This window comes from Neodiprion virginianus, chromosome 3 (assembly GCF_021901495.1).
Source record: "Neodiprion virginianus isolate iyNeoVirg1 chromosome 3, iyNeoVirg1.1, whole genome shotgun sequence".
Taxonomy (NCBI): Eukaryota; Metazoa; Arthropoda; class Insecta; order Hymenoptera; family Diprionidae; genus Neodiprion; species Neodiprion virginianus.
In genome coordinates, this window is record NC_060879.1 from 16875500 (window position 1) to 16903485 (window position 27986).

Below are 27986 nucleotides of genomic sequence, written 5' to 3' on the forward strand. Positions count from 1 at the left end.
CACTCAATCGTTTATTCGATAAATATAATGTAAATTTTGTTGGTAAAAATTCAAAAGACCTAAAACTTGTTTTTGATACCGGTAAGGATAAGATCCCCATAGGCAAACGTTCAAATATAGTGTATAAAATACCTTGTAAGGACCGTAATCAAGTCTACATAGGTCAAACGGGTCGACATCTCAACACCAGAATTAGGGAACACCAACGTAATATACATGAGACAGATGAACGGCATACAGCTCTAACGAAACATAGGATTGATAAACAACACACTTTCAATTTTGACAACACAAACATCCTTTGTGAAGAACAAAATTATTACAGAAGATTGCTTTTAGAAATGTGCAACATTGTAGGTCATACCAATACGGTAAATCTCAGACAAGACGTTGAACATTTAAGCAATATTCACAAACCTCTAATCTCTGCCCACACAACAAACATTGTTTAACCTAAACTAATTTTTTTATTTTAAAAAAAAAAAAAAATTATTATCTAGTCTCCTTTTACAGTTCTTTCTACATAACCTTTCGTACCAAATATTTACCTTTTTTTCTGTATAATGTTTATAATATGTTCACCTACACTCTGGATTATTTTGTTTTCCCCCATCAGTCGTTATTCACCTGTTGTCCCAATTGGTTCAACCAACAATATTTCGTTAGACATGTAGATTTTAATTATAAAGAGCTTACCTCCACTTAATTGACACCTGTGAATTAATTTCATTGCTAATTGACCTTCTTTAATAACCTTTTAACACTATGACATATTGACTGTGAAAAAAACATAGTTCTTTTTTTTTTAATAAATGACAACCAACCTTTAACTCCTACTAAAAAAACTACTGGAAGAGTGACATTGTCTACCGTCACTAAAAAGAACACTGTTTCCGCCAATTGTAATGGTGAAATCGACTACATCTTATTACACTTACTTAACTTAAAAGGTAAATAACACCAAAAAACATCCTTATCACAATTATTCATAAGGTCTTACTATCAACAATGTTTATTGTCTCTGAGAATGTTACATCTGCAATATTTGTGTCCGATTACTATTAGTACCAATTTTATCTGATTAAGTCCTATTTTCCTTTTGTTTGTTTTTTTGACAGTTTTTAAATAAATCGTTCTGAGGAGGGCCCATATTCGGGTCGAAACGTTAACTAAAATTACGTTTTCTTATTTGACCGATCACCAATACTACAATATATTACATACGAGGTCGAGAATTCTTATTCATCATATCTACAAATTGGATTACTTCAGAGAACTATAATGGGTTTTATTCAAAACATCGAACGTATACATGGAAAAACTACAGCTGGTCACTTACGACGCTGGATCAAGACAGCTGATAAATTGAATAGGATGAAGAACCACCGTATCTTCCTACTGCGCTGTAAGAATGGAAGAATAACACCCAAGCACCTAAAATTCTCTAATAATACCTTAGACAACATTTTTTTTTAATTTGCCAAAATCAAGAACAAAAGCTATACAACTCGCAACTGAGTTCCAAAGTTCTCTTTTGAAACTAGAAATCAATGATCTACACACATACATCATCAATTCCGAAAGAACTATGAGTTACCTCTCTGAAATAATTAATTTAAAACTTGGTAGTACTTTGGGAAACAAATTTTTCGAATCACAAAATCGGATGCTCAACAACAAATTTATTACCATAAAGAACAAGAATATCAAAAAATTCACAAACTTACTTGCTCTAAAAAAATCTTTGAACAAACAAAAAAAATTTTATTCAATTGGACAAACTACCAAAAAAAATTGGCTAATTAATCTAACTGATACTCCTATTCCAGAAAACGTCACGGAAATAGTACAATTAGGTCAAAATTTCGGTCGCACATATAACAAACGTGATCTTCCTGTCTTCAACCTTATTTCAAATTTTGAAGAAAAAATCACAAGTTTTCCTAATGAGTTAAGAAACCAAGCCAGATCCGATTTTACCAACCGTGTACTTTGTTTCCCTAAGTACCCCAAAAACAACTTAAATAATTATGTCACCGATCAAAAAATCCGTGAGACCATGAATTTTAAAAAAAATAACCCGGAAATAATGTTTTTAAAAGCCGACAAAGGTAATACGTCCGTTGCTATGTACAAAGACATGTATAATGAAAAAAATGAGACAACAGCTTTCTGACACCACTACGTATAGAGTTTCTAGATATGATCTGTGTAATTCCCTACAAAACAGGGTGAATAAGCTCAGCTATAATTGGTTTACCTCTAAACTTATAACAAAAAATCTACATCGAAACATTTCCACGTACAATAGTGTCCCTCCACGCGCATATGGGCTTCCAAAAATTCATAAAGAGGATGTCCCTTTAAGATCAATTGTCTCTTTTGTTAATAGCCCGACATATACCTTAGCCAAAACTATCAATTCATGGCTCACCACTAATATTAAACCTCCCATCTCGAGAGTAAAAGATAGTTTTTTATTAGTCGATAAAATTAAGACATTGATTATCCCGGACAATTACACGTTAATATCTTTAGATGTAATCTCTTTGTTTACGAATGTTCCTACAGTTCTCGCACTACGTGCAATAAACAACCGTTGGGCTACTCTAGAAAATAAGATCCCAATCCCTAGGATTGAACTAGAAAAAGCCTTAAAAATATGCTTTGACTCCGCAATTTTTAAATTTAATAACGAGACCTATGCACAACAATTTGGTTTACCTATGGGATCTCCCCTTTCCCCAATCTTGTCAGACCTCGTCATGGAAGACCTTGAAACCTCTTGCATAAACGATCTAGGTTTTAATTTGCCGTTCTACTTTCGATATGTGGATGATATTCTTACTGCCGTTCCAAATGAAAAAATACATCACATTCTTAATATTTTTAACGGGTATCATCCTAGAATACAATTCACTATCGAAATAGAAATGAACAATACCATCAGTTTCTTAGACGTTTTGCTGATACACAGCAATAATAATATAAAGACAGATTGGTTTCACAAAAAAACATGGTCACAGAGATACCTGAATTTCAACTCTCACCATCCTTTGTCCTACAAAATAGGCACCATTATTAGCCTTGTTGATAGAGCTATAAAACTTGCTAGTACAGAGTTCCAGGAAAAAAACTTGGAGCTCATATACAATGTACTAAGATCTAATGATTACCCTCATGGACTATTACAAAAACAAATTAATAAGAGACGCTCCTACATCAACAACATACTTGACCATAATATTGACTCTGCTCCTGTCGAAGATAACAATAGACCGGCTACTACATATATCCCCATTCCATATGTAGCCGGCCTATTCGAGTCACTCAATCGTTTATTCGATAAATATAATGTAAATTTTGTTGGTAAAAATTCAAAAGACCTAAAACTTGTTTTTGATACCGGTAAGGATAAGATCCCCATATGCAAACGTTCAAATATAGTGTATAAAATACCTTGTAAGGACTGTAATCAAGTCTACATAGGTCAAACGGGTCGACATCTCAACACCAGAATTAGGGAACACCAACGTAATATACATGAGACAGATGAACGGCATACAGCTCTAACGAAACATAGGATTGATAAACAACACACTTTCAATTTTGACAACACAAACATCCTTTGTGAAGAACAAAATTATTACAGAAGATTGCTTTTAGAAATGTGCAACATTGTAGGTCATACCAATACGGTAAATCTCAGACAAGACGTTGAACATTTAAGCAATATTTACAAACCTCTAATCTCTGCCCACACAACAAACAATGTTTAACCTAAACTAATTTTTTTATTTTTTTAAAAAAAATTATTATTTAGTCTCCTTTTACAGTTCTTTCTACATAACCTTTCGTACCAAATATTTATCTTTTTTTCTGTATAATGTTTATAATATGTTCACCTTCACTCTGGATTATTTTGTTTTCCCCCATCAGTCGTTATTCACCTGTTGTCCCAATTGGTTCAACCAACAATATTTCGTTAGACATGTAGATTTTAATTATAAAGAGCTTACCTCCACTTAATTGACACCTGTGAATTAATTTCATTGCTAATTGACCTTCTTTAATAACCTTTTAACACTATGACATATTGACTGTGAAAAAAACATAGTTCTTTAATTTTTTTAAATAAATGACAACCAACCTTTAACTCCTACTAAAAAAACTACTGGAAGAGTGACATTGTCTACCGTCACTAAAAAGAACACTGTTTCCGCCAATTGTAATGGTGAAATCGACTACATCTTATTACACTTACTTAACTTAAAAGGTAAATAACACCAAAAAACATCCTTATCACAATTATTCATAAGGTCTTACTATCAACAATGTTTATTGTCTCTGAGAATGTTACATCTGCAATATTTGTGTCCGATTACTATTAGTACCAATTTTATCTGATTAAGTCCTATTTTCCTTTTGTTTGTTTTTTTGACAGTTTTTAAATAAATCGTTCTGAGGAGGGCCCATATTCGGGTCGAAACGTTAACTAAAATTACGTTTTCTTATTTGACCGATCACCAATACTACAATATATTACATACGAGGTCGAGAATTCTTATTCATCATATCTACAAATTGGATTACTTCAGAGAACTATAATGGGTTTTATTCAAAACATCGAACGTATACATGGAAAAACTACAGCTGGTCACTTACGACGCTGGATCAAGACAGCTGATAAATTGAATAGGATGAAGAACCACCGTATCTTCCTACTGCGCTGTAAGAATGGAAGAATAACACCCAAGCACCTAAAATTCTCTAATAATACCTTAGACAACATTTTTTTTTAATTTGCCAAAATCAAGAACAAAAGCTATACAACTCGCAACTGAGTTCCAAAGTTCTCTTTTGAAACTAGAAATCAATGATCTACACACATACATCATCAATTCCGAAAGAACTATGAGTTACCTCTCTGAAATAATTAATTTAAAACTTGGTAGTACTTTGGGAAACAAATTTTTCGAATCACAAAATCGGATGCTCAACAACAAATTTATTACCATAAAGAACAAGAATATCAAAAAATTCACAAACTTACTTGCTCTAAAAAAATCTTTGAACAAACAAAAAAAATTTTATTCAATTGGACAAACTACCAAAAAAAATTGGCTAATTAATCTAACTGATACTCCTATTCCAGAAAACGTCACGGAAATAGTACAATTAGGTCAAAATTTCGGTCGCACATATAACAAACGTGATCTTCCTGTCTTCAACCTTATTTCAAATTTTGAAGAAAAAATCACAAGTTTTCCTAATGAGTTAAGAAACCAAGCCAGATCCGATTTTACCAACCGTGTACTTTGTTTCCCTAAGTACCCCAAAAACAACTTAAATAATTATGTCACCGATCAAAAAATCCGTGAGACCATGAATTTTAAAAAAAATAACCCGGAAATAATGTTTTTAAAAGCCGACAAAGGTAATACGTCCGTTGCTATGTACAAAGACATGTATAATGAAAAAAATGAGACAACAGCTTTCTGACACCACTACGTATAGAGTTTCTAGATATGATCTGTGTAATTCCCTACAAAACAGGGTGAATAAGCTCAGCTATAATTGGTTTACCTCTAAACTTATAACAAAAAATCTACATCGAAACATTTCCACGTACAATAGTGTCCCTCCACGCGCATATGGGCTTCCAAAAATTCATAAAGAGGATGTCCCTTTAAGATCAATTGTCTCTTTTGTTAATAGCCCGACATATACCTTAGCCAAAACTATCAATTCATGGCTCACCACTAATATTAAACCTCCCATCTCGAGAGTAAAAGATAGTTTTTTATTAGTCGATAAAATTAAGACATTGATTATCCCGGACAATTACACGTTAATATCTTTAGATGTAATCTCTTTGTTTACGAATGTTCCTACAGTTCTCGCACTACGTGCAATAAACAACCGTTGGGCTACTCTAGAAAATAAGATCCCAATCCCTAGGATTGAACTAGAAAAAGCCTTAAAAATATGCTTTGACTCCGCAATTTTTAAATTTAATAACGAGACCTATGCACAACAATTTGGTTTACCTATGGGATCTCCCCTTTCCCCAATCTTGTCAGACCTCGTCATGGAAGACCTTGAAACCTCTTGCATAAACGATCTAGGTTTTAATTTGCCGTTCTACTTTCGATATGTGGATGATATTCTTACTGCCGTTCCAAATGAAAAAATACATCACATTCTTAATATTTTTAACGGGTATCATCCTAGAATACAATTCACTATCGAAATAGAAATGAACAATACCATCAGTTTCTTAGACGTTTTGCTGATACACAGCAATAATAATATAAAGACAGATTGGTTTCACAAAAAAACATGGTCACAGAGATACTTGAATTTCAACTCTCACCATCCTTTGTCCTACAAAATAGGCACCATTATTAGCCTTGTTGATAGAGCTATAAAACTTGCTAGTACAGAGTTCCAGGAAAAAAACTTGGAGCTCATATACAATGTACTAAGATCTAATGATTACCCTCATGGACTATTACAAAAACAAATTAATAAGAGACGCTCCTACATCAACAACATACTTGACCATAATATTGACTCTGCTCCTGTCGAAGATAACAATAGACCGGCTACTACATATATCCCCATTCCATATGTAGCCGGCCTATTCGAGTCACTCAATCGTTTATTCGATAAATATAATGTAAATTTTGTTGGTAAAAATTCAAAAGACCTAAAACTTGTTTTTGATACCGGTAAGGATAAGATCCCCATATGCAAACGTTCAAATATAGTGTATAAAATACCTTGTAAGGACTGTAATCAAGTCTACATAGGTCAAACGGGTCGACATCTCAACACCAGAATTAGGGAACACCAACGTAATATACATGAGACAGATGAACGGCATACAGCTCTAACGAAACATAGGATTGATAAACAACACACTTTCAATTTTGACAACACAAACATCCTTTGTGAAGAACAAAATTATTACAGAAGATTGCTTTTAGAAATGTGCAACATTGTAGGTCATACCAATACGGTAAATCTCAGACAAGACGTTGAACATTTAAGCAATATTTACAAACCTCTAATCTCTGCCCACACAACAAACAATGTTTAACCTAAACTAATTTTTTTATTTTTTTAAAAAAAATTATTATTTAGTCTCCTTTTACAATTCTTTCTACATAACCTTTCGTACCAAATATTTATCTTTTTTTCTGTATAATGTTTATAATATGTTCACCTTCACTCTGGATTATTTTGTTTTCCCCCATCAGTCGTTATTCACCTGTTGTCCCAATTGGTTCAACCAACAATATTTCGTTAGACATGTAGATTTTAATTATAAAGAGCTTACCTCCACTTAATTGACACCTGTGAATTAATTTCATTGCTAATTGACCTTCTTTAATAACCTTTTAACACTATGACATATTGACTGTGAAAAAAACATAGTTCTTTAATTTTTTTAAATAAATGACAACCAACCTTTAACTCCTACTAAAAAAACTACTGGAAGAGTGACATTGTCTACCGTCACTAAAAAGAACACTGTTTCCGCCAATTGTAATGGTGAAATCGACTACATCTTATTACACTTACTTAACTTAAAAGGTAAATAACACCAAAAAACATCCTTATCACAATTATTCATAAGGTCTTACTATCAACAATGTTTATTGTCTCTGAGAATGTTACATCTGCAATATTTGTGTCCGATTACTATTAGTACCAATTTTATCTGATTAAGTCCTATTTTCCTTTTGTTTGTTTTTTTGACAGTTTTTAAATAAATCGTTCTGAGGAGGGCCCATATTCGGGTCGAAACGTTAACTAAAATTACGTTTTCTTATTTGACCGATCACCAATACTACAATATATTACATACGAGGTCGAGAATTCTTATTCATCATATCTACAAATTGGATTACTTCAGAGAACTATAATGGGTTTTATTCAAAACATCGAACGTATACATGGAAAAACTACAGCTGGTCACTTACGACGCTGGATCAAGACAGCTGATAAATTGAATAGGATGAAGAACCACCGTATCTTCCTACTGCGCTGTAAGAATGGAAGAATAACACCCAAGCACCTAAAATTCTCTAATAATACCTTAGACAACATTTTTTTTTAATTTGCCAAAATCAAGAACAAAAGCTATACAACTCGCAACTGAGTTCCAAAGTTCTCTTTTGAAACTAGAAATCAATGATCTACACACATACATCATCAATTCCGAAAGAACTATGAGTTACCTCTCTGAAATAATTAATTTAAAACTTGGTAGTACTTTGGGAAACAAATTTTTCGAATCACAAAATCGGATGCTCAACAACAAATTTATTACCATAAAGAACAAGAATATCAAAAAATTCACAAACTTACTTGCTCTAAAAAAATCTTTGAACAAACAAAAAAAATTTTATTCAATTGGACAAACTACCAAAAAAAATTGGCTAATTAATCTAACTGATACTCCTATTCCAGAAAACGTCACGGAAATAGTACAATTAGGTCAAAATTTCGGTCGCACATATAACAAACGTGATCTTCCTGTCTTCAACCTTATTTCAAATTTTGAAGAAAAAATCACAAGTTTTCCTAATGAGTTAAGAAACCAAGCCAGATCCGATTTTACCAACCGTGTACTTTGTTTCCCTAAGTACCCCAAAAACAACTTAAATAATTATGTCACCGATCAAAAAATCCGTGAGACCATGAATTTTAAAAAAAATAACCCGGAAATAATGTTTTTAAAAGCCGACAAAGGTAATACGTCCGTTGCTATGTACAAAGACATGTATAATGAAAAAAATGAGACAACAGCTTTCTGACACCACTACGTATAGAGTTTCTAGATATGATCTGTGTAATTCCCTACAAAACAGGGTGAATAAGCTCAGCTATAATTGGTTTACCTCTAAACTTATAACAAAAAATCTACATCGAAACATTTCCACGTACAATAGTGTCCCTCCACGCGCATATGGGCTTCCAAAAATTCATAAAGAGGATGTCCCTTTAAGATCAATTGTCTCTTTTGTTAATAGCCCGACATATACCTTAGCCAAAACTATCAATTCATGGCTCACCACTAATATTAAACCTCCCATCTCGAGAGTAAAAGATAGTTTTTTATTAGTCGATAAAATTAAGACATTGATTATCCCGGACAATTACACGTTAATATCTTTAGATGTAATCTCTTTGTTTACGAATGTTCCTACAGTTCTCGCACTACGTGCAATAAACAACCGTTGGGCTACTCTAGAAAATAAGATCCCAATCCCTAGGATTGAACTAGAAAAAGCCTTAAAAATATGCTTTGACTCCGCAATTTTTAAATTTAATAACGAGACCTATGCACAACAATTTGGTTTACCTATGGGATCTCCCCTTTCCCCAATCTTGTCAGACCTCGTCATGGAAGACCTTGAAACCTCTTGCATAAACGATCTAGGTTTTAATTTGCCGTTCTACTTTCGATATGTGGATGATATTCTTACTGCCGTTCCAAATGAAAAAATACATCACATTCTTAATATTTTTAACGGGTATCATCCTAGAATACAATTCACTATCGAAATAGAAATGAACAATACCATCAGTTTCTTAGACGTTTTGCTGATACACAGCAATAATAATATAAAGACAGATTGGTTTCACAAAAAAACATGGTCACAGAGATACCTGAATTTCAACTCTCACCATCCTTTGTCCTACAAAATAGGCACCATTATTAGCCTTGTTGATAGAGCTATAAAACTTGCTAGTACAGAGTTCCAGGAAAAAAACTTGGAGCTCATATACAATGTACTAAGATCTAATGATTACCCTCATGGACTATTACAAAAACAAATTAATAAGAGACGCTCCTACATCAACAACATACTTGACCATAATATTGACTCTGCTCCTGTCGAAGATAACAATAGACCGGCTACTACATATATCCCCATTCCATATGTAGCCGGCCTATTCGAGTCACTCAATCGTTTATTCGATAAATATAATGTAAATTTTGTTGGTAAAAATTCAAAAGACCTAAAACTTGTTTTTGATACCGGTAAGGATAAGATCCCCATATGCAAACGTTCAAATATAGTGTATAAAATACCTTGTAAGGACTGTAATCAAGTCTACATAGGTCAAACGGGTCGACATCTCAACACCAGAATTAGGGAACACCAACGTAATATACATGAGACAGATGAACGGCATACAGCTCTAACGAAACATAGGATTGATAAACAACACACTTTCAATTTTGACAACACAAACATCCTTTGTGAAGAACAAAATTATTACAGAAGATTGCTTTTAGAAATGTGCAACATTGTAGGTCATACCAATACGGTAAATCTCAGACAAGACGTTGAACATTTAAGCAATATTTACAAACCTCTAATCTCTGCCCACACAACAAACAATGTTTAACCTAAACTAATTTTTTTATTTTTTTAAAAAAAATTATTATTTAGTCTCCTTTTACAGTTCTTTCTACATAACCTTTCGTACCAAATATTTATCTTTTTTTCTGTATAATGTTTATAATATGTTCACCTTCACTCTGGATTATTTTGTTTTCCCCCATCAGTCGTTATTCACCTGTTGTCCCAATTGGTTCAACCAACAATATTTCGTTAGACATGTAGATTTTAATTATAAAGAGCTTACCTCCACTTAATTGACACCTGTGAATTAATTTCATTGCTAATTGACCTTCTTTAATAACCTTTTAACACTATGACATATTGACTGTGAAAAAAACATAGTTCTTTAATTTTTTTAAATAAATGACAACCAACCTTTAACTCCTACTAAAAAAACTACTGGAAGAGTGACATTGTCTACCGTCACTAAAAAGAACACTGTTTCCGCCAATTGTAATGGTGAAATCGACTACATCTTATTACACTTACTTAACTTAAAAGGTAAATAACACCAAAAAACATCCTTATCACAATTATTCATAAGGTCTTACTATCAACAATGTTTATTGTCTCTGAGAATGTTACATCTGCAATATTTGTGTCCGATTACTATTAGTACCAATTTTATCTGATTAAGTCCTATTTTCCTTTTGTTTGTTTTTTTGACAGTTTTTAAATAAATCGTTCTGAGGAGGGCCCATATTCGGGTCGAAACGTTAACTAAAATTACGTTTTCTTATTTGACCGATCACCAATACTACAATATATTACATACGAGGTCGAGAATTCTTATTCATCATATCTACAAATTGGATTACTTCAGAGAACTATAATGGGTTTTATTCAAAACATCGAACGTATACATGGAAAAACTACAGCTGGTCACTTACGACGCTGGATCAAGACAGCTGATAAATTGAATAGGATGAAGAACCACCGTATCTTCCTACTGCGCTGTAAGAATGGAAGAATAACACCCAAGCACCTAAAATTCTCTAATAATACCTTAGACAACATTTTTTTTTAATTTGCCAAAATCAAGAACAAAAGCTATACAACTCGCAACTGAGTTCCAAAGTTCTCTTTTGAAACTAGAAATCAATGATCTACACACATACATCATCAATTCCGAAAGAACTATGAGTTACCTCTCTGAAATAATTAATTTAAAACTTGGTAGTACTTTGGGAAACAAATTTTTCGAATCACAAAATCGGATGCTCAACAACAAATTTATTACCATAAAGAACAAGAATATCAAAAAATTCACAAACTTACTTGCTCTAAAAAAATCTTTGAACAAACAAAAAAAATTTTATTCAATTGGACAAACTACCAAAAAAAATTGGCTAATTAATCTAACTGATACTCCTATTCCAGAAAACGTCACGGAAATAGTACAATTAGGTCAAAATTTCGGTCGCACATATAACAAACGTGATCTTCCTGTCTTCAACCTTATTTCAAATTTTGAAGAAAAAATCACAAGTTTTCCTAATGAGTTAAGAAACCAAGCCAGATCCGATTTTACCAACCGTGTACTTTGTTTCCCTAAGTACCCCAAAAACAACTTAAATAATTATGTCACCGATCAAAAAATCCGTGAGACCATGAATTTTAAAAAAAATAACCCGGAAATAATGTTTTTAAAAGCCGACAAAGGTAATACGTCCGTTGCTATGTACAAAGACATGTATAATGAAAAAAATGAGACAACAGCTTTCTGACACCACTACGTATAGAGTTTCTAGATATGATCTGTGTAATTCCCTACAAAACAGGGTGAATAAGCTCAGCTATAATTGGTTTACCTCTAAACTTATAACAAAAAATCTACATCGAAACATTTCCACGTACAATAGTGTCCCTCCACGCGCATATGGGCTTCCAAAAATTCATAAAGAGGATGTCCCTTTAAGATCAATTGTCTCTTTTGTTAATAGCCCGACATATACCTTAGCCAAAACTATCAATTCATGGCTCACCACTAATATTAAACCTCCCATCTCGAGAGTAAAAGATAGTTTTTTATTAGTCGATAAAATTAAGACATTGATTATCCCGGACAATTACACGTTAATATCTTTAGATGTAATCTCTTTGTTTACGAATGTTCCTACAGTTCTCGCACTACGTGCAATAAACAACCGTTGGGCTACTCTAGAAAATAAGATCCCAATCCCTAGGATTGAACTAGAAAAAGCCTTAAAAATATGCTTTGACTCCGCAATTTTTAAATTTAATAACGAGACCTATGCACAACAATTTGGTTTACCTATGGGATCTCCCCTTTCCCCAATCTTGTCAGACCTCGTCATGGAAGACCTTGAAACCTCTTGCATAAACGATCTAGGTTTTAATTTGCCGTTCTACTTTCGATATGTGGATGATATTCTTACTGCCGTTCCAAATGAAAAAATACATCACATTCTTAATATTTTTAACGGGTATCATCCTAGAATACAATTCACTATCGAAATAGAAATGAACAATACCATCAGTTTCTTAGACGTTTTGCTGATACACAGCAATAATAATATAAAGACAGATTGGTTTCACAAAAAAACATGGTCACAGAGATACCTGAATTTCAACTCTCACCATCCTTTGTCCTACAAAATAGGCACCATTATTAGCCTTGTTGATAGAGCTATAAAACTTGCTAGTACAGAGTTCCAGGAAAAAAACTTGGAGCTCATATACAATGTACTAAGATCTAATGATTACCCTCATGGACTATTACAAAAACAAATTAATAAGAGACGCTCCTACATCAACAACATACTTGACCATAATATTGACTCTGCTCCTGTCGAAGATAACAATAGACCGGCTACTACATATATCCCCATTCCATATGTAGCCGGCCTATTCGAGTCACTCAATCGTTTATTCGATAAATATAATGTAAATTTTGTTGGTAAAAATTCAAAAGACCTAAAACTTGTTTTTGATACCGGTAAGGATAAGATCCCCATATGCAAACGTTCAAATATAGTGTATAAAATACCTTGTAAGGACTGTAATCAAGTCTACATAGGTCAAACGGGTCGACATCTCAACACCAGAATTAGGGAACACCAACGTAATATACATGAGACAGATGAACGGCATACAGCTCTAACGAAACATAGGATTGATAAACAACACACTTTCAATTTTGACAACACAAACATCCTTTGTGAAGAACAAAATTATTACAGAAGATTGCTTTTAGAAATGTGCAACATTGTAGGTCATACCAATACGGTAAATCTCAGACAAGACGTTGAACATTTAAGCAATATTTACAAACCTCTAATCTCTGCCCACACAACAAACAATGTTTAACCTAAACTAATTTTTTTATTTTTTTAAAAAAAATTATTATTTAGTCTCCTTTTACAGTTCTTTCTACATAACCTTTCGTACCAAATATTTATCTTTTTTTCTGTATAATGTTTATAATATGTTCACCTTCACTCTGGATTATTTTGTTTTCCCCCATCAGTCGTTATTCACCTGTTGTCCCAATTGGTTCAACCAACAATATTTCGTTAGACATGTAGATTTTAATTATAAAGAGCTTACCTCCACTTAATTGACACCTGTGAATTAATTTCATTGCTAATTGACCTTCTTTAATAACCTTTTAACACTATGACATATTGACTGTGAAAAAAACATAGTTCTTTAATTTTTTTAAATAAATGACAACCAACCTTTAACTCCTACTAAAAAAACTACTGGAAGAGTGACATTGTCTACCGTCACTAAAAAGAACACTGTTTCCGCCAATTGTAATGGTGAAATCGACTACATCTTATTACACTTACTTAACTTAAAAGGTAAATAACACCAAAAAACATCCTTATCACAATTATTCATAAGGTCTTACTATCAACAATGTTTATTGTCTCTGAGAATGTTACATCTGCAATATTTGTGTCCGATTACTATTAGTACCAATTTTATCTGATTAAGTCCTATTTTCCTTTTGTTTGTTTTTTTGACAGTTTTTAAATAAATCGTTCTGAGGAGGGCCCATATTCGGGTCGAAACGTTAACTAAAATTACGTTTTCTTATTTGACCGATCACCAATACTACAATATATTACATACGAGGTCGAGAATTCTTATTCATCATATCTACAAATTGGATTACTTCAGAGAACTATAATGGGTTTTATTCAAAACATCGAACGTATACATGGAAAAACTACAGCTGGTCACTTACGACGCTGGATCAAGACAGCTGATAAATTGAATAGGATGAAGAACCACCGTATCTTCCTACTGCGCTGTAAGAATGGAAGAATAACACCCAAGCACCTAAAATTCTCTAATAATACCTTAGACAACATTTTTTTTTAATTTGCCAAAATCAAGAACAAAAGCTATACAACTCGCAACTGAGTTCCAAAGTTCTCTTTTGAAACTAGAAATCAATGATCTACACACATACATCATCAATTCCGAAAGAACTATGAGTTACCTCTCTGAAATAATTAATTTAAAACTTGGTAGTACTTTGGGAAACAAATTTTTCGAATCACAAAATCGGATGCTCAACAACAAATTTATTACCATAAAGAACAAGAATATCAAAAAATTCACAAACTTACTTGCTCTAAAAAAATCTTTGAACAAACAAAAAAAATTTTATTCAATTGGACAAACTACCAAAAAAAATTGGCTAATTAATCTAACTGATACTCCTATTCCAGAAAACGTCACGGAAATAGTACAATTAGGTCAAAATTTCGGTCGCACATATAACAAACGTGATCTTCCTGTCTTCAACCTTATTTCAAATTTTGAAGAAAAAATCACAAGTTTTCCTAATGAGTTAAGAAACCAAGCCAGATCCGATTTTACCAACCGTGTACTTTGTTTCCCTAAGTACCCCAAAAACAACTTAAATAATTATGTCACCGATCAAAAAATCCGTGAGACCATGAATTTTAAAAAAAATAACCCGGAAATAATGTTTTTAAAAGCCGACAAAGGTAATACGTCCGTTGCTATGTACAAAGACATGTATAATGAAAAAAATGAGACAACAGCTTTCTGACACCACTACGTATAGAGTTTCTAGATATGATCTGTGTAATTCCCTACAAAACAGGGTGAATAAGCTCAGCTATAATTGGTTTACCTCTAAACTTATAACAAAAAATCTACATCGAAACATTTCCACGTACAATAGTGTCCCTCCACGCGCATATGGGCTTCCAAAAATTCATAAAGAGGATGTCCCTTTAAGATCAATTGTCTCTTTTGTTAATAGCCCGACATATACCTTAGCCAAAACTATCAATTCATGGCTCACCACTAATATTAAACCTCCCATCTCGAGAGTAAAAGATAGTTTTTTATTAGTCGATAAAATTAAGACATTGATTATCCCGGACAATTACACGTTAATATCTTTAGATGTAATCTCTTTGTTTACGAATGTTCCTACAGTTCTCGCACTACGTGCAATAAACAACCGTTGGGCTACTCTAGAAAATAAGATCCCAATCCCTAGGATTGAACTAGAAAAAGCCTTAAAAATATGCTTTGACTCCGCAATTTTTAAATTTAATAACGAGACCTATGCACAACAATTTGGTTTACCTATGGGATCTCCCCTTTCCCCAATCTTGTCAGACCTCGTCATGGAAGACCTTGAAACCTCTTGCATAAACGATCTAGGTTTTAATTTGCCGTTCTACTTTCGATATGTGGATGATATTCTTACTGCCGTTCCAAATGAAAAAATACATCACATTCTTAATATTTTTAACGGGTATCATCCTAGAATACAATTCACTATCGAAATAGAAATGAACAATACCATCAGTTTCTTAGACGTTTTGCTGATACACAGCAATAATAATATAAAGACAGATTGGTTTCACAAAAAAACATGGTCACAGAGATACCTGAATTTCAACTCTCACCATCCTTTGTCCTACAAAATAGGCACCATTATTAGCCTTGTTGATAGAGCTATAAAACTTGCTAGTACAGAGTTCCAGGAAAAAAACTTGGAGCTCATATACAATGTACTAAGATCTAATGATTACCCTCATGGACTATTACAAAAACAAATTAATAAGAGACGCTCCTACATCAACAACATACTTGACCATAATATTGACTCTGCTCCTGTCGAAGATAACAATAGACCGGCTACTACATATATCCCCGTTCCATATGTAGCCGGCCTATTCGAGTCACTCAATCGTTTATTCGATAAATATAATGTAAATTTTGTTGGTAAAAATTCAAAAGACCTAAAACTTGTTTTTGATACCGGTAAGGATAAGATCCCCATATGCAAACGTTCAAATATAGTGTATAAAATACCTTGTAAGGACTGTAATCAAGTCTACATAGGTCAAACGGGTCGACATCTCAACACCAGAATTAGGGAACACCAACGTAATATACATGAGACAGATGAACGGCATACAGCTCTAACGAAACATAGGATTGATAAACAACACACTTTCAATTTTGACAACACAAACATCCTTTGTGAAGAACAAAATTATTACAGAAGATTGCTTTTAGAAATGTGCAACATTGTAGGTCATACCAATACGGTAAATCTCAGACAAGACGTTGAACATTTAAGCAATATTTACAAACCTCTAATCTCTGCCCACACAACAAACAATGTTTAACCTAAACTAATTTTTTTATTTTTTTAAAAAAAATTATTATTTAGTCTCCTTTTACAGTTCTTTCTACATAACCTTTCGTACCAAATATTTATCTTTTTTTCTGTATAATGTTTATAATATGTTCACCTTCACTCTGGATTATTTTGTTTTCCCCCATCAGTCGTTATTCACCTGTTGTCCCAATTGGTTCAACCAACAATATTTCGTTAGACATGTAGATTTTAATTATAAAGAGCTTACCTCCACTTAATTGACACCTGTGAATTAATTTCATTGCTAATTGACCTTCTTTAATAACCTTTTAACACTATGACATATTGACTGTGAAAAAAACATAGTTCTTTAATTTTTTTAAATAAATGACAACCAACCTTTAACTCCTACTAAAAAAACTACTGGAAGAGTGACATTGTCTACCGTCACTAAAAAGAACACTGTTTCCGCCAATTGTAATGGTGAAATCGACTACATCTTATTACACTTACTTAACTTAAAAGGTAAATAACACCAAAAAACATCCTTATCACAATTATTCATAAGGTCTTACTATCAACAATGTTTATTGTCTCTGAGAATGTTACATCTGCAATATTTGTGTCCGATTACTATTAGTACCAATTTTATCTGATTAAGTCCTATTTTCCTTTTGTTTGTTTTTTTGACAGTTTTTAAATAAATCGTTCTGAGGAGGGCCCATATTCGGGTCGAAACGTTAACTAAAATTACGTTTTCTTATTTGACCGATCACCAATACTACAATATATTACATACGAGGTCGAGAATTCTTATTCACCAGATCGTTATTGCTATTATTTTCAGCATTTCGCTCAAATGGTTATGTTAGACAGACATCTGCAGACGACTTCATTGCCTGTAAAGGTGATGGAAAGATCGATATTCAGTAGCAATTGTTTTGTAGAAGCTCGTCGAAGGTTAGGTAATTTTCGCGACTTCGAATCTCATTTATTGACAAAAAATTTTGATCTTCTCATTCGCTCGTCTGAGCTCAGAGTAGATTTGATTGTTTATTTGCGAGTTTCCCCAGAAACTTCTTTTGCTCGAGTTAGTTCCCGTTCTCGTGAGGAAGAATCGAATATTTCTTTAGAGCTGCTCAGAACTATCCATGAGGTTCATGAAGATTGGCTAGTAAAACAAACCTTTTCTTCTTGATCGGCTCCTGTTTTGGTTATCAATGCAGAATCCACAGCCGACCAAGTTTATTCTAGTTTTTGTTTTGCAATGACACACGGACAAGGCTAGAGAAATTTCTTGTTTGGCGTTTAAGAGATTTATTCAATAAGAAACTTTATTCTAATTTTAACAATCAATATAATTAAAAAAGAAAGTAACGAGTAACATTTTTAATTTTTTTAATTTCCTCTTTCACTTTTTCGCATTCATTGCACCCACTCGTCCCTCTTTTTGCAATGAACAGACTTCGGCCACAGATCCAACATTTAGCCTTTTCTTCGTGGAATGTGAGGTGAAAGGATATTATATGGTCCAGTAATTTGGGTTCTGAGCTGTTTAAAAAAAAATGTTTTTATTTTTTTTTTTTTTTTTTTATAATTTATTTGTGTTATTCGATATGATGAACTTACTGGAGGATGAAGCAAGATTCGCAAGAATAATCCGTTCTGCCTTTTTCTTGAAATCCTTCTAACTTGCCACATGACATTTCTTCCCATTTTGAATCAAGAAAATCACAGATTTCTTTTTCTGAGAGATCTTCGATATTACCCGGGAGACATTTGCGTGATAATGCTCCCGCATTTAGGGAAATATGTTCTTTTGAGTTTGGGTTCATGATGTGTGCTTTTGAGTGGTTCGGCGGAATTGTATAAGGATTGTCTTCAATGACTACTTTTCTTGTAATGATTTGTTATTTCTGCGTTGCTAATCAATTTGAGATTTGTTTTCTTCGGTTGTTTCTTTCTAGAAACTTCTTTTCTGGAATCGAGTTTTGTGTTGGATAGGCTTTGGTTTATTAATGTGAAAAGAGCCACGATTATTTTTCGAGGTCGATGAGCGATTGCTTGATTTTCACATTTTATTAACCTTAAGTGTCAGTTTTTGTGAGCATTTTTTCAGGTTATTTGACACAGCCTTTTCCTTCCAATCTTCCCCGATTCCTGAGGATGACTGGCGATCTTATTTTGAAGAAGGACGCAGAAATAATTCAGATAAGATCGTTTCTTTTCTTTTGAATACATATTCAATTTATTTTATTCAAGTATTCTCCCAAATTCACTTAGTGAATTTGAATTGTTATACCATCACTCACATTTGTCCTTCCAAAACTCTAGGGTGAACTATTTCTAAAGAAGTCACCCCACGATTTCCTTATTTCCTATGAAGAGAAGTCTGTTTTCATCTTATTTGGTCCTGGAATTGTCGGTTTCCGGTTCGATGTTTTCATCTGAACCTGTTTCGGAATGATCCTTCATGAAGAAGATTGAATTTCTTCCCGACATCAATCTGGGCCGTTGCGGATAACTTTGAATTCATGAAGCCACATAACACTTAATAACACTAACCTTTATAAAACATGGCACATAAATTTTTGAGATTATTTAACGCTCAACTATCTGCTCAAGGTTTTCTGTGGTTTACCTTGAGACTGTGGGCAAATGCCAGATAGTAAAAAAGGGAGTTCTTAAATTTTTAGAGCCACAGCTCCAACTCACCTTTGAGCACTGACTACTAGACTATTTTTGAAATTGTTTTATCTTTCCCGAGTCGGGACGACTCTTTTCCTCGGGGGGGAGTAGTGTTACAAAGGGTGAAATCACCCGTTTTGCCCCCTCTTTAATGATCTAGTAGTCAGCATAGATAAAAGACGTTTATAAACCTCTTATGTCTTTAAAAAGAATAAGGTTGCTGCGCCAACCGATATTATTGTAAAAACAGTCTTGTTTCAGACTTTAAACAAGAAACACGTATCTTGCATTAAAAGCATTTTTCACGATATTCTATTTACGCTCTTGATTTCTTTTGATTCGATAATAAGTAAACTCGCGGATCCATATTTTATTAACGTAACGCCTAAAACGTTACAATATATATATTTTTTTAATCTATAAATTTACCTGCACCTGAGGTTGAAATCCCAGCAGTTACAGTCGCACCTTCAGTTACTAATACTATATCATTTTTATATTCTGAAATATCGAAAATCATTATATTGATTGGTATGGGTACCTACATACTGATTGATAAGGATTGTTAAGGATTAGTTGCGACTTTTGTGACGGAATCATTTGAATATCTGAAAATAAACCGGAAAAACAGTTTTCTACGATATTTTTCACCACTATAACAAGGGCAAATTTATGTGCAGAACATCGGAATACAAAATTAATATATTAATAAGTGATCCATAAATTCAGAAGGAGGGTAATATTAGTAATCTACAACTATAGTTTCCATTTATGAATACTGAATAAACCGTAAACCTTTGTTTCGGCAAAGTAGCAACGTATAAGTTTAAACCAAAGTATTTCGCACTCATCATATTCGCATTTCACTTGCCATTTGAAATCATCCTCACATATGTACTCACCCTCGCGTGCAATATTTACCTGTCCTCTCTACCTCAAATCGAGCCGCTTGCCCGTGTCGCGACTCAAAACAAATCAGCTCTGTATCTTTTGTCCTATTATCTACTGTTGCGAAATCATGTCTGCATATCATCTATGTATATTCTCGCTTTGTAAATCCTGAGTGTTCGTTCTATTCTCTTGCGATACAGATCGTATCGCTTTGTATCTTCCTCAAATAAAGTATCCTTTATTGATAATTAAACACAATCCATTTCAATCGTCATCCCGCTTCCTCGCTATAGTCATTCATCACTAATTCGCGGATCCTACGTCAACGATCCAGTCTATTGTTGTCTCACCAAACACGCTTATTTTTTATACCAGGTTAATGAAACAAAATGTGAATTGTATCCTTTAACGAACCTCCGTATCCCACAGAACAAACACAATTTAGTGTTGGATCTGATTTTGGTGATGATTGTTGATCATTCAAGTATGATTTCCTTCAACTATACAAGGTGCAATATTGGTTTCCTCTTCAGCTACACAAAAGTCATTATTACGGTTAAGTCGCTATGTTGAACAGTTTACATGATACCTGTGGGTTTGGTATATGAGAACGTAATATTTTGTACAGCTGTCTGGTATAATGAGAATCGACGGTTTCTGGAGTTTGAGCTCTATGAATAATTTTCCCACGTGTTCACGCCTTAAGGATCTCCGTGGTATTCTATATGCGTGATAAAATGTAAATTTATTCTTTAATTTAAACATCGTGCTGAGCGTCGAAGCCTTCGACCACACAATGTAAACCTAACGATGTAAGCCCCGTATCATCGACGATATGCCCCGGTCGCGAGCTTGACTCGTGGGTATTGTATACACAATCGTCGATGCGTACACACATTGTATATACGCAAATAATAAAAATTATTGTTCACATTGAACACGAGCTTACCATTTTTCCGCCCGTTCCGTAGAATTAGAATCCTCTCCTTCGTGCAAAATTAGCTAGCCACAAGTTCTGTGCTTAAATGTAAGTAATTATTAAATAAAATAAAATAAATAAAATAAATTTGTCCACGGTCCGAAGGCGTGGACACCACGCCTTTATGTATTCTGCAACTTCGAACCGTAGTTAAAACGCAATTGATTTCCGTACTTCCAGGAACAAGCCGAGAAACACCGAGCAAAGTACTAGCTTATTTTAAATCTCTCAATTCGTATTGAAAATACTCGTCCAAAGACTCCCTGAATAATCTCAAATTTGCAAAGCCATTTCAAAAAAAAGTTTCTTTCCATATTTTTGAGATCATATCATTGTCTTCTTGAACCCCTGCAAGTATTGTTTTGCGTTTCGTAACTATACTGCCTCAGAACAACTGTTCGGGTTGATGTACACTGAATTTTGATTAAATATATAAGAGACTTCAATCAATTACATCCTCCTTCCTGTCATCTTGTTCTTACACTACCTTTTTTCCCAGGAGAGGCGCTGGACTCGCCGACACGCCGCCCCCCGTCAAAGATACTCTTTCAATAGTAATGCACATTAATTGAAACAAGTGTTGTATCAATTTTGTCTTCTTCAACCAAGCTAAGCGTCTTTAAAACAAACAAAACTTCAACCTCGTTGGCATAAACATAAAAATAAAGGTTCTTATAACTTAAAAAAGGGTGCGGAAATAATAATTCCGGAGTCCCAACGACTTGTGTTGAGGTAGAAAACGACACTAAAACATTATATTACCACCAATCACAAATAATTACATAAATAATAATAACACTTATTGTGCAGTTCTTAATTACCTAAATGAACAACAATGTCGGTTTTGATGATTGAAAATACAGGCTTAATAAATTTTACAACAATGAACAACAATATACAATATACACTACGGAGCATTCACTATAATGCTAGTGAACAGGCGAGCGCCTGTAGCCCACTCCATTCACTGTCCGAGGCGAGGGCTCCGCGGTGTCCACTATTAACTCCCCCTCCCGCAACCCGTTCGGCGTGTCTGTTGTTTCCGCGGATAAGTTTGGGTGACCAGGCGACAAACTTACAAGTATAAAATTAAATGAAAATTAGAATATTTTCGCTTATAATTAATTTTCTTCAAACGGTAGCGAACAGAGCTTCTTGGCCGCTTAAAGCTTCCTTCTACAGTTTTGACTGTCGCCACCCTGTTTCTACGCGCACAAGATTCCATCGAAGTGGTGAGACATGGTTCTCTTTTAGTAGGAATAGTGTTACAGTCTCGAAGTTTCCGCCATTTGTCCACCATTTGTTTTGTTTTTGCAGTTGTTGCTAATAATACTCTTAGTGCCAACGCTTCCATAAGTGCTAACGTACTTTTTGCAGGTGTTCCCATTGCAACAACTCACGCGCTCAATAAGTTATGCTGTGCGGGTAAAACGAGTGTGTCCCCTATGAGGGAATGGGTTGGAGTTAAAGCTGTCAAGTCGTTAGGATCATTGGATATTGGAGTCGATGGTCAGAAGCTAGAGATTGATTCAATTTCGACTAAGAGAGTGTAATATTCCTTGAACGTGGGAACCATGCCCTTCGTAACCGTCTTTAAATATCGTTTTGTCGCTTTGACGGCCGTCCTCCACAAACCACCAAAATGCGGTGTTTTGGGTGGAATGAACTTCCAGTCAGTTTTTTGTCGAGAGAGATGCTTTGATATCACATTGTTTTCGTTTTTCAAAAACTCGAATACTTTTTTCAATTGTTGCGCTGCTCCAACAAAATTAGTACCGTTGTCGGAGATAATTTTCGAGCAAATGTCTCTGCGAGCAACAAACCTCCGTGGACCTGCCAAAAACGCTTCTGTCGTTAACTCTGTGAGGAGTTCCAAATGAATTGCCTTTATAGCGAAATAGGTGAACACAGCGATCCTCGCCTTTGAAGAGTGAACTCTACCACGTCGACGATTTTCTCGTACTTGCAGTGGCCTTACATAATCTACGCCTGTCGTAGTGAACGGTCTTAGGTATCTATGAACACGCTCGCTCGGTCGATCTCCCATCATGACTTCTGGAATCTTTGGTTTACTTCGGAAGCATTGAAAGTAACTACTCTTGACCTTCCTTGCTTCTCTTCTACCACTCAATATCCAGTATTTGGATCGTAGCGAACACAATAAGTTCTCCGAACCACACTGCTGCAGCCGGACGTGTCCTTTCTTAATGATCAGCTTCTTAATGATCGTTATGTAGTGTCGAGATGGCAATATTATCGGATGTTTTCGAGCTTTCGGAATATCGGCCTTTGACTATCGTCAGCCAACTCGGATAAGTCTTTCACCGTCGACAATGGAATAACCCTGCTAAAAAAATCCGACAGAAATCTGTCGGATCTCTGTCGGATACGACGTTTTGTTGCGGATCTGTGTCCTATTGTGTCGTATCCGACAGAGATCCGACAAATTGTGTCGGATTTTTTTTACTCTATGCAGGCATTTCAAACAACAAACAACTCGACGTTACGAATAATGAAATCAAATATGTTGAACTTTAATCATTAAACTCGTATCAAAATCATCACTTGAAAAAGTCTTAAACACGCACATTGTTTATTATCCATATATCCAGCATTGTTGTGACTAACGCCACAACGCCTGTAACGGCACGCTCGACCGCCTTTTGTACCGTCCTTGTTGACTGATCGTCGTCGGCCATCTTGTGATGTACCCACGCCGCGCGTACCCGAAAACGAATCCTAATTTATCTCGGCAATCCTTGTGAAATTGCTGATATACTTTATCGTATTGCGCACATACACCTCTTAGCTTGTTAACAATCCAAACCGTGTTTTTTTATGTTCAATCACAAATCACACCGAAACCAAGATAATAACCGCCGCGTTCCCCACGCGCTACACCACGCCACGCCGTACCGTACGAATCTCGATAATAAGCCTTTGCAACGGCCGGGGTGATGCCAGCGTGACAACTACACTGTAAATAACCCGCCCGCACCGGTTTACAGAACGATTGATCAAGTTTTTCTACAAACACTCGCAATTTTTTGCAAAATCACCGCTGTATGTAACCGGCCACTGCCGCCGACGCACGACGCGAAGTATGTCTAGACGCAGCCGCTCGTGTTTCGATCGCCACGCCTCAAACGGGCTACTTGCGTACCGTGGCCAGAGAGCCTGCAGCGTGTATGTATCGCTCCTGGTAAGGACACAAAATGGCGGTTGATCGGTACGTCGGCGCGTCCATACAGCGCAAACAAAGCGAAGTGAAAGTGAAAACTCGTGCGGACGGTTACAATTGATTCGAAGGAGGCAGCTGCTGACAAAGGCATTCACACAGACGATTCCAGCGTGTATCCGTTTGGTATTGGCGACAGGAGTGTTTTCGGTGTCGTTATATATTGACTGTTGCTTATTGTTTCTTAAAACATTATTATATACCAATTGGTTCTTGTGCGTAAACATATGTATATTTAATGAATGACACCGATACTTATTGTAACAAGCCTAGTATAACGATAATAAACGTATGATCTGATTTGTTTAATTATGATGTGTGTTAATAAACGACCTATTCCCTCAATCTAACTTGCACCCACCCGACACGTTCTGACAGACTCGATGATTCGGACTTGGAAAAATTTAGTCGACGAGACGCGGAAACGGAAACCGGACACGTTCCGACAGACTCGATAATTCGGACTTAGAAAATTGTGGTCGTCGATACGCGGAAACTGAAACCGAACACGTTCCGACAGACTCAATAATTTGGACTTGGAAAAATTTAGGGTCATCGAGCCGCGGTAACGGAAACCGGATACGTTCCGACAGACTGGACGATCTGGACTAAAAAGTTGAAAATAATCGAGACGCGGGAGTGGAAACCTGACACGTTCCGACAGACTCGATGATTTGGATTAAGAACTTGAGAATAATAAGGGCGCGGAAACAGAAACCGGACACGGTCCGACAGACTTGATGATTTGGACTTTAAAAAATTTCGGGCGTCGAGCCGCGTGCCGACTTCGTTCACGACAGGTCCGACTAGGATCCGTACACGATCTTCTGTCCTTGTCTAGCGTATTCCGGACCGCTTCGGAAATTGTGTCTGAAATGTGTCGATTTAGACAAAGATCAGACACATTTCTGTCGGATACCGTCAGCAGGGAAGAAACAGCAAACAACAGTCAATATACATATAACGACACCGCACACACTTCTGTCGCTAATACCAAACGTAAACAGGTCGAGTGAAAAATGCTCTCTTACAAATACGCGAGTCACTACATCTATATTACAAAATTGCGTAAGCATCCGCCTTTGAAATGGCCGCACGAATGTTAACCCCGTACACATGGAGACTTTACTCTAGTCTCCATGCTCGAACGCTTAACGTACACCACGTACCGCTCAACCGCCATTTTGTGCCTTTACCGGGCGCGGTACATACGCGCTGCAGGCTCTCTGGCCACGGTACGCAAGTAGCCTGTTTGAGGCGTGGCGATCGAAACATGAGCGGCTGCGTCTAGACATACTTCGCGTCGTGCGTCGACGGCAGTGGCCGGTTACATACAGCGGTGATTTTGCAAAAAATTGCGAGTGTTTGTAGAAAAACTTGATCAATCGTTCTGTAAACCGGTGCGGGCGGGTTATTTACAGTGTAGTTGTCACGCTGGCATCACCCCGGCCGTTGCAAAGGCTTATTATCGAGATTCGTACGGTACGGCGTGGCGTGGTGTAGCGCGTGGGGAACGCGGCGGTTATTATCTTGGTTTCGGTGTGATTTGTGATTGAACATAAAAACACACGGTTTAGATTGTTAACAAGCTAAGAGGTGTATGCGCGCAATACGATAAAGTATATCTGCAATTTCACAAGGATTGCCGAGATAAATTAGGATTCGTTTTCGGGTATGCGCGGCGTGGGTACATCACAAAATGGCCGACGACGATCAGTCAACAAGGACGGTACAAAAGGCGGTCGAGCGTGCCGTTACAGGCGTTGTTGCGTTAGTCACAACAATGCTGGACGCGTCGGTACAGGAAATATGCGAAAGTGTCGCCGAACATAATAAACAATGTGCGTGTTTTTTTTTCGTAACGTCAAGCTGTTTCGCTGTATAAAAATTCCGGCACACGTACAAAATGTAGCGGATCTGTGTCGAATTGTGTCGAATCCGACAGAGATCCGACAGTCTGTATCGGATTTTTTATACGGGGTTGTTGTTGTTTGAAATGCCTGTACGGCGATACTTTTAGTTTAATGTGAAATGTTGCAAATCATATGGTAATCGAAAGACAGCTGATAATGATATTGAAGAAATATATTGTGTTATTGTAGTTTTAATCAGATCTTTATGATTACGTTCAGTATTAATATCCGTACAAATTAACCTTATATGAAGTTTTACATATTAATATTTTTACACACGAGTTGAAAGATGAATGTTTCACATTTCTTTGTAACGATTCGGAGAAAGGTTTATGGTGTTTTGTTAGATATATACGTGACTTCATATATGTGATAATACTGTAATAAGCAATTTTGAGTCGTAATGTTATAGACCTTCGGTGTTTGCAGTAATTAGACTGATGTAGTACTGTTGTCGTTAAGACTGATATATGCAAAGATTATTGTGCAGCTGTATCGACATTCGGGGAATGTGTAATCTTAATAAATATTTTGTATACGTGTTACGCCAATCATGTATATCGTGCGCAATATTATAACCTACTTGTATACCATATCCCACCCCATTTCCAGATTCGCACCGGATACAATCCTGTGATGGAGCTGGAACATTTCTAATGAAATTGTTGTGGGACCGGAGCTCGAGCGCCACCTGGTATACAAAAGGGTCACTAGGCGCTAGGGCGTTGGCCGGCCCACGGCATTCCCATCGAGCACACTCGAACCGCACGCACGTGTCGCCTCCTTTATTCTACCCCCAGAGAACCCAGCGAAACACAAAACAGAAATGCAACAGTTTATATCCTCTCGTAGGAACATGCCGGGGATCATTTAGATGAGTACAAAATTTATCATGCAGCGTAGCCCGCCTTATGCGCTTGGCTTTTTTATCGGCAGCAGTGCTCAAATTACGCGATTATGCACTTCATATGCACTGTCGCCGAGCCCGGCGAGAGGCCGTGTGATCAGTCTCAATGCTGCTTCCAGGCGTAACGCACGTCTAATTAAATATAATATAACGTTAACGTTTCCTCTTACCATTTGTTGTTATCAATTATCACTCAATTCTCTGTTTGAATAAACATATAAATACATATATAATCGTTGCGCAATATTTGCATGACAAATTTGGCGATCTTGCCAGGATCCGGTTTAAACCAACGAACGCGGCGCGCGTATCAAA

General features: G+C 35.6%; 2 protein-coding genes across 5 annotated transcripts in view; one reads left to right on the top strand and one right to left on the bottom strand.

Moving 5' to 3' along the window:
* Positions 1–21569, top strand: part of LOC124300714 (DNA-directed RNA polymerase, mitochondrial) — a 136234-nt gene extending 114665 nt beyond the window's left edge. For 3 of the 4 annotated variants that reach the window (XR_006907299.1, XR_006907297.1, XR_006907301.1), the window contains one exon: positions 21010–21569. The gene's annotated coding sequence lies outside the window, so the exon portion shown is untranslated. The remainder of the gene's footprint in view (positions 1–21009) is intronic. The other variant, XR_006907298.1, reaches the window with a different exon arrangement.
* A 1554-nt stretch (positions 21570–23123) lies between these two features.
* Positions 23124–24312, bottom strand: LOC124299596 (uncharacterized). Its single transcript, XM_046752863.1, has 2 exons — positions 24202–24312; positions 23124–23906 (listed from the first exon to the last, which is right to left on the bottom strand). Exons 1-2 carry the CDS (start codon positions 24310–24312, stop codon positions 23124–23126), a joined length of 894 nt encoding a protein of 297 aa, XP_046608819.1.
* Between the last annotated feature and the right edge of the window lie 3674 nt (positions 24313–27986).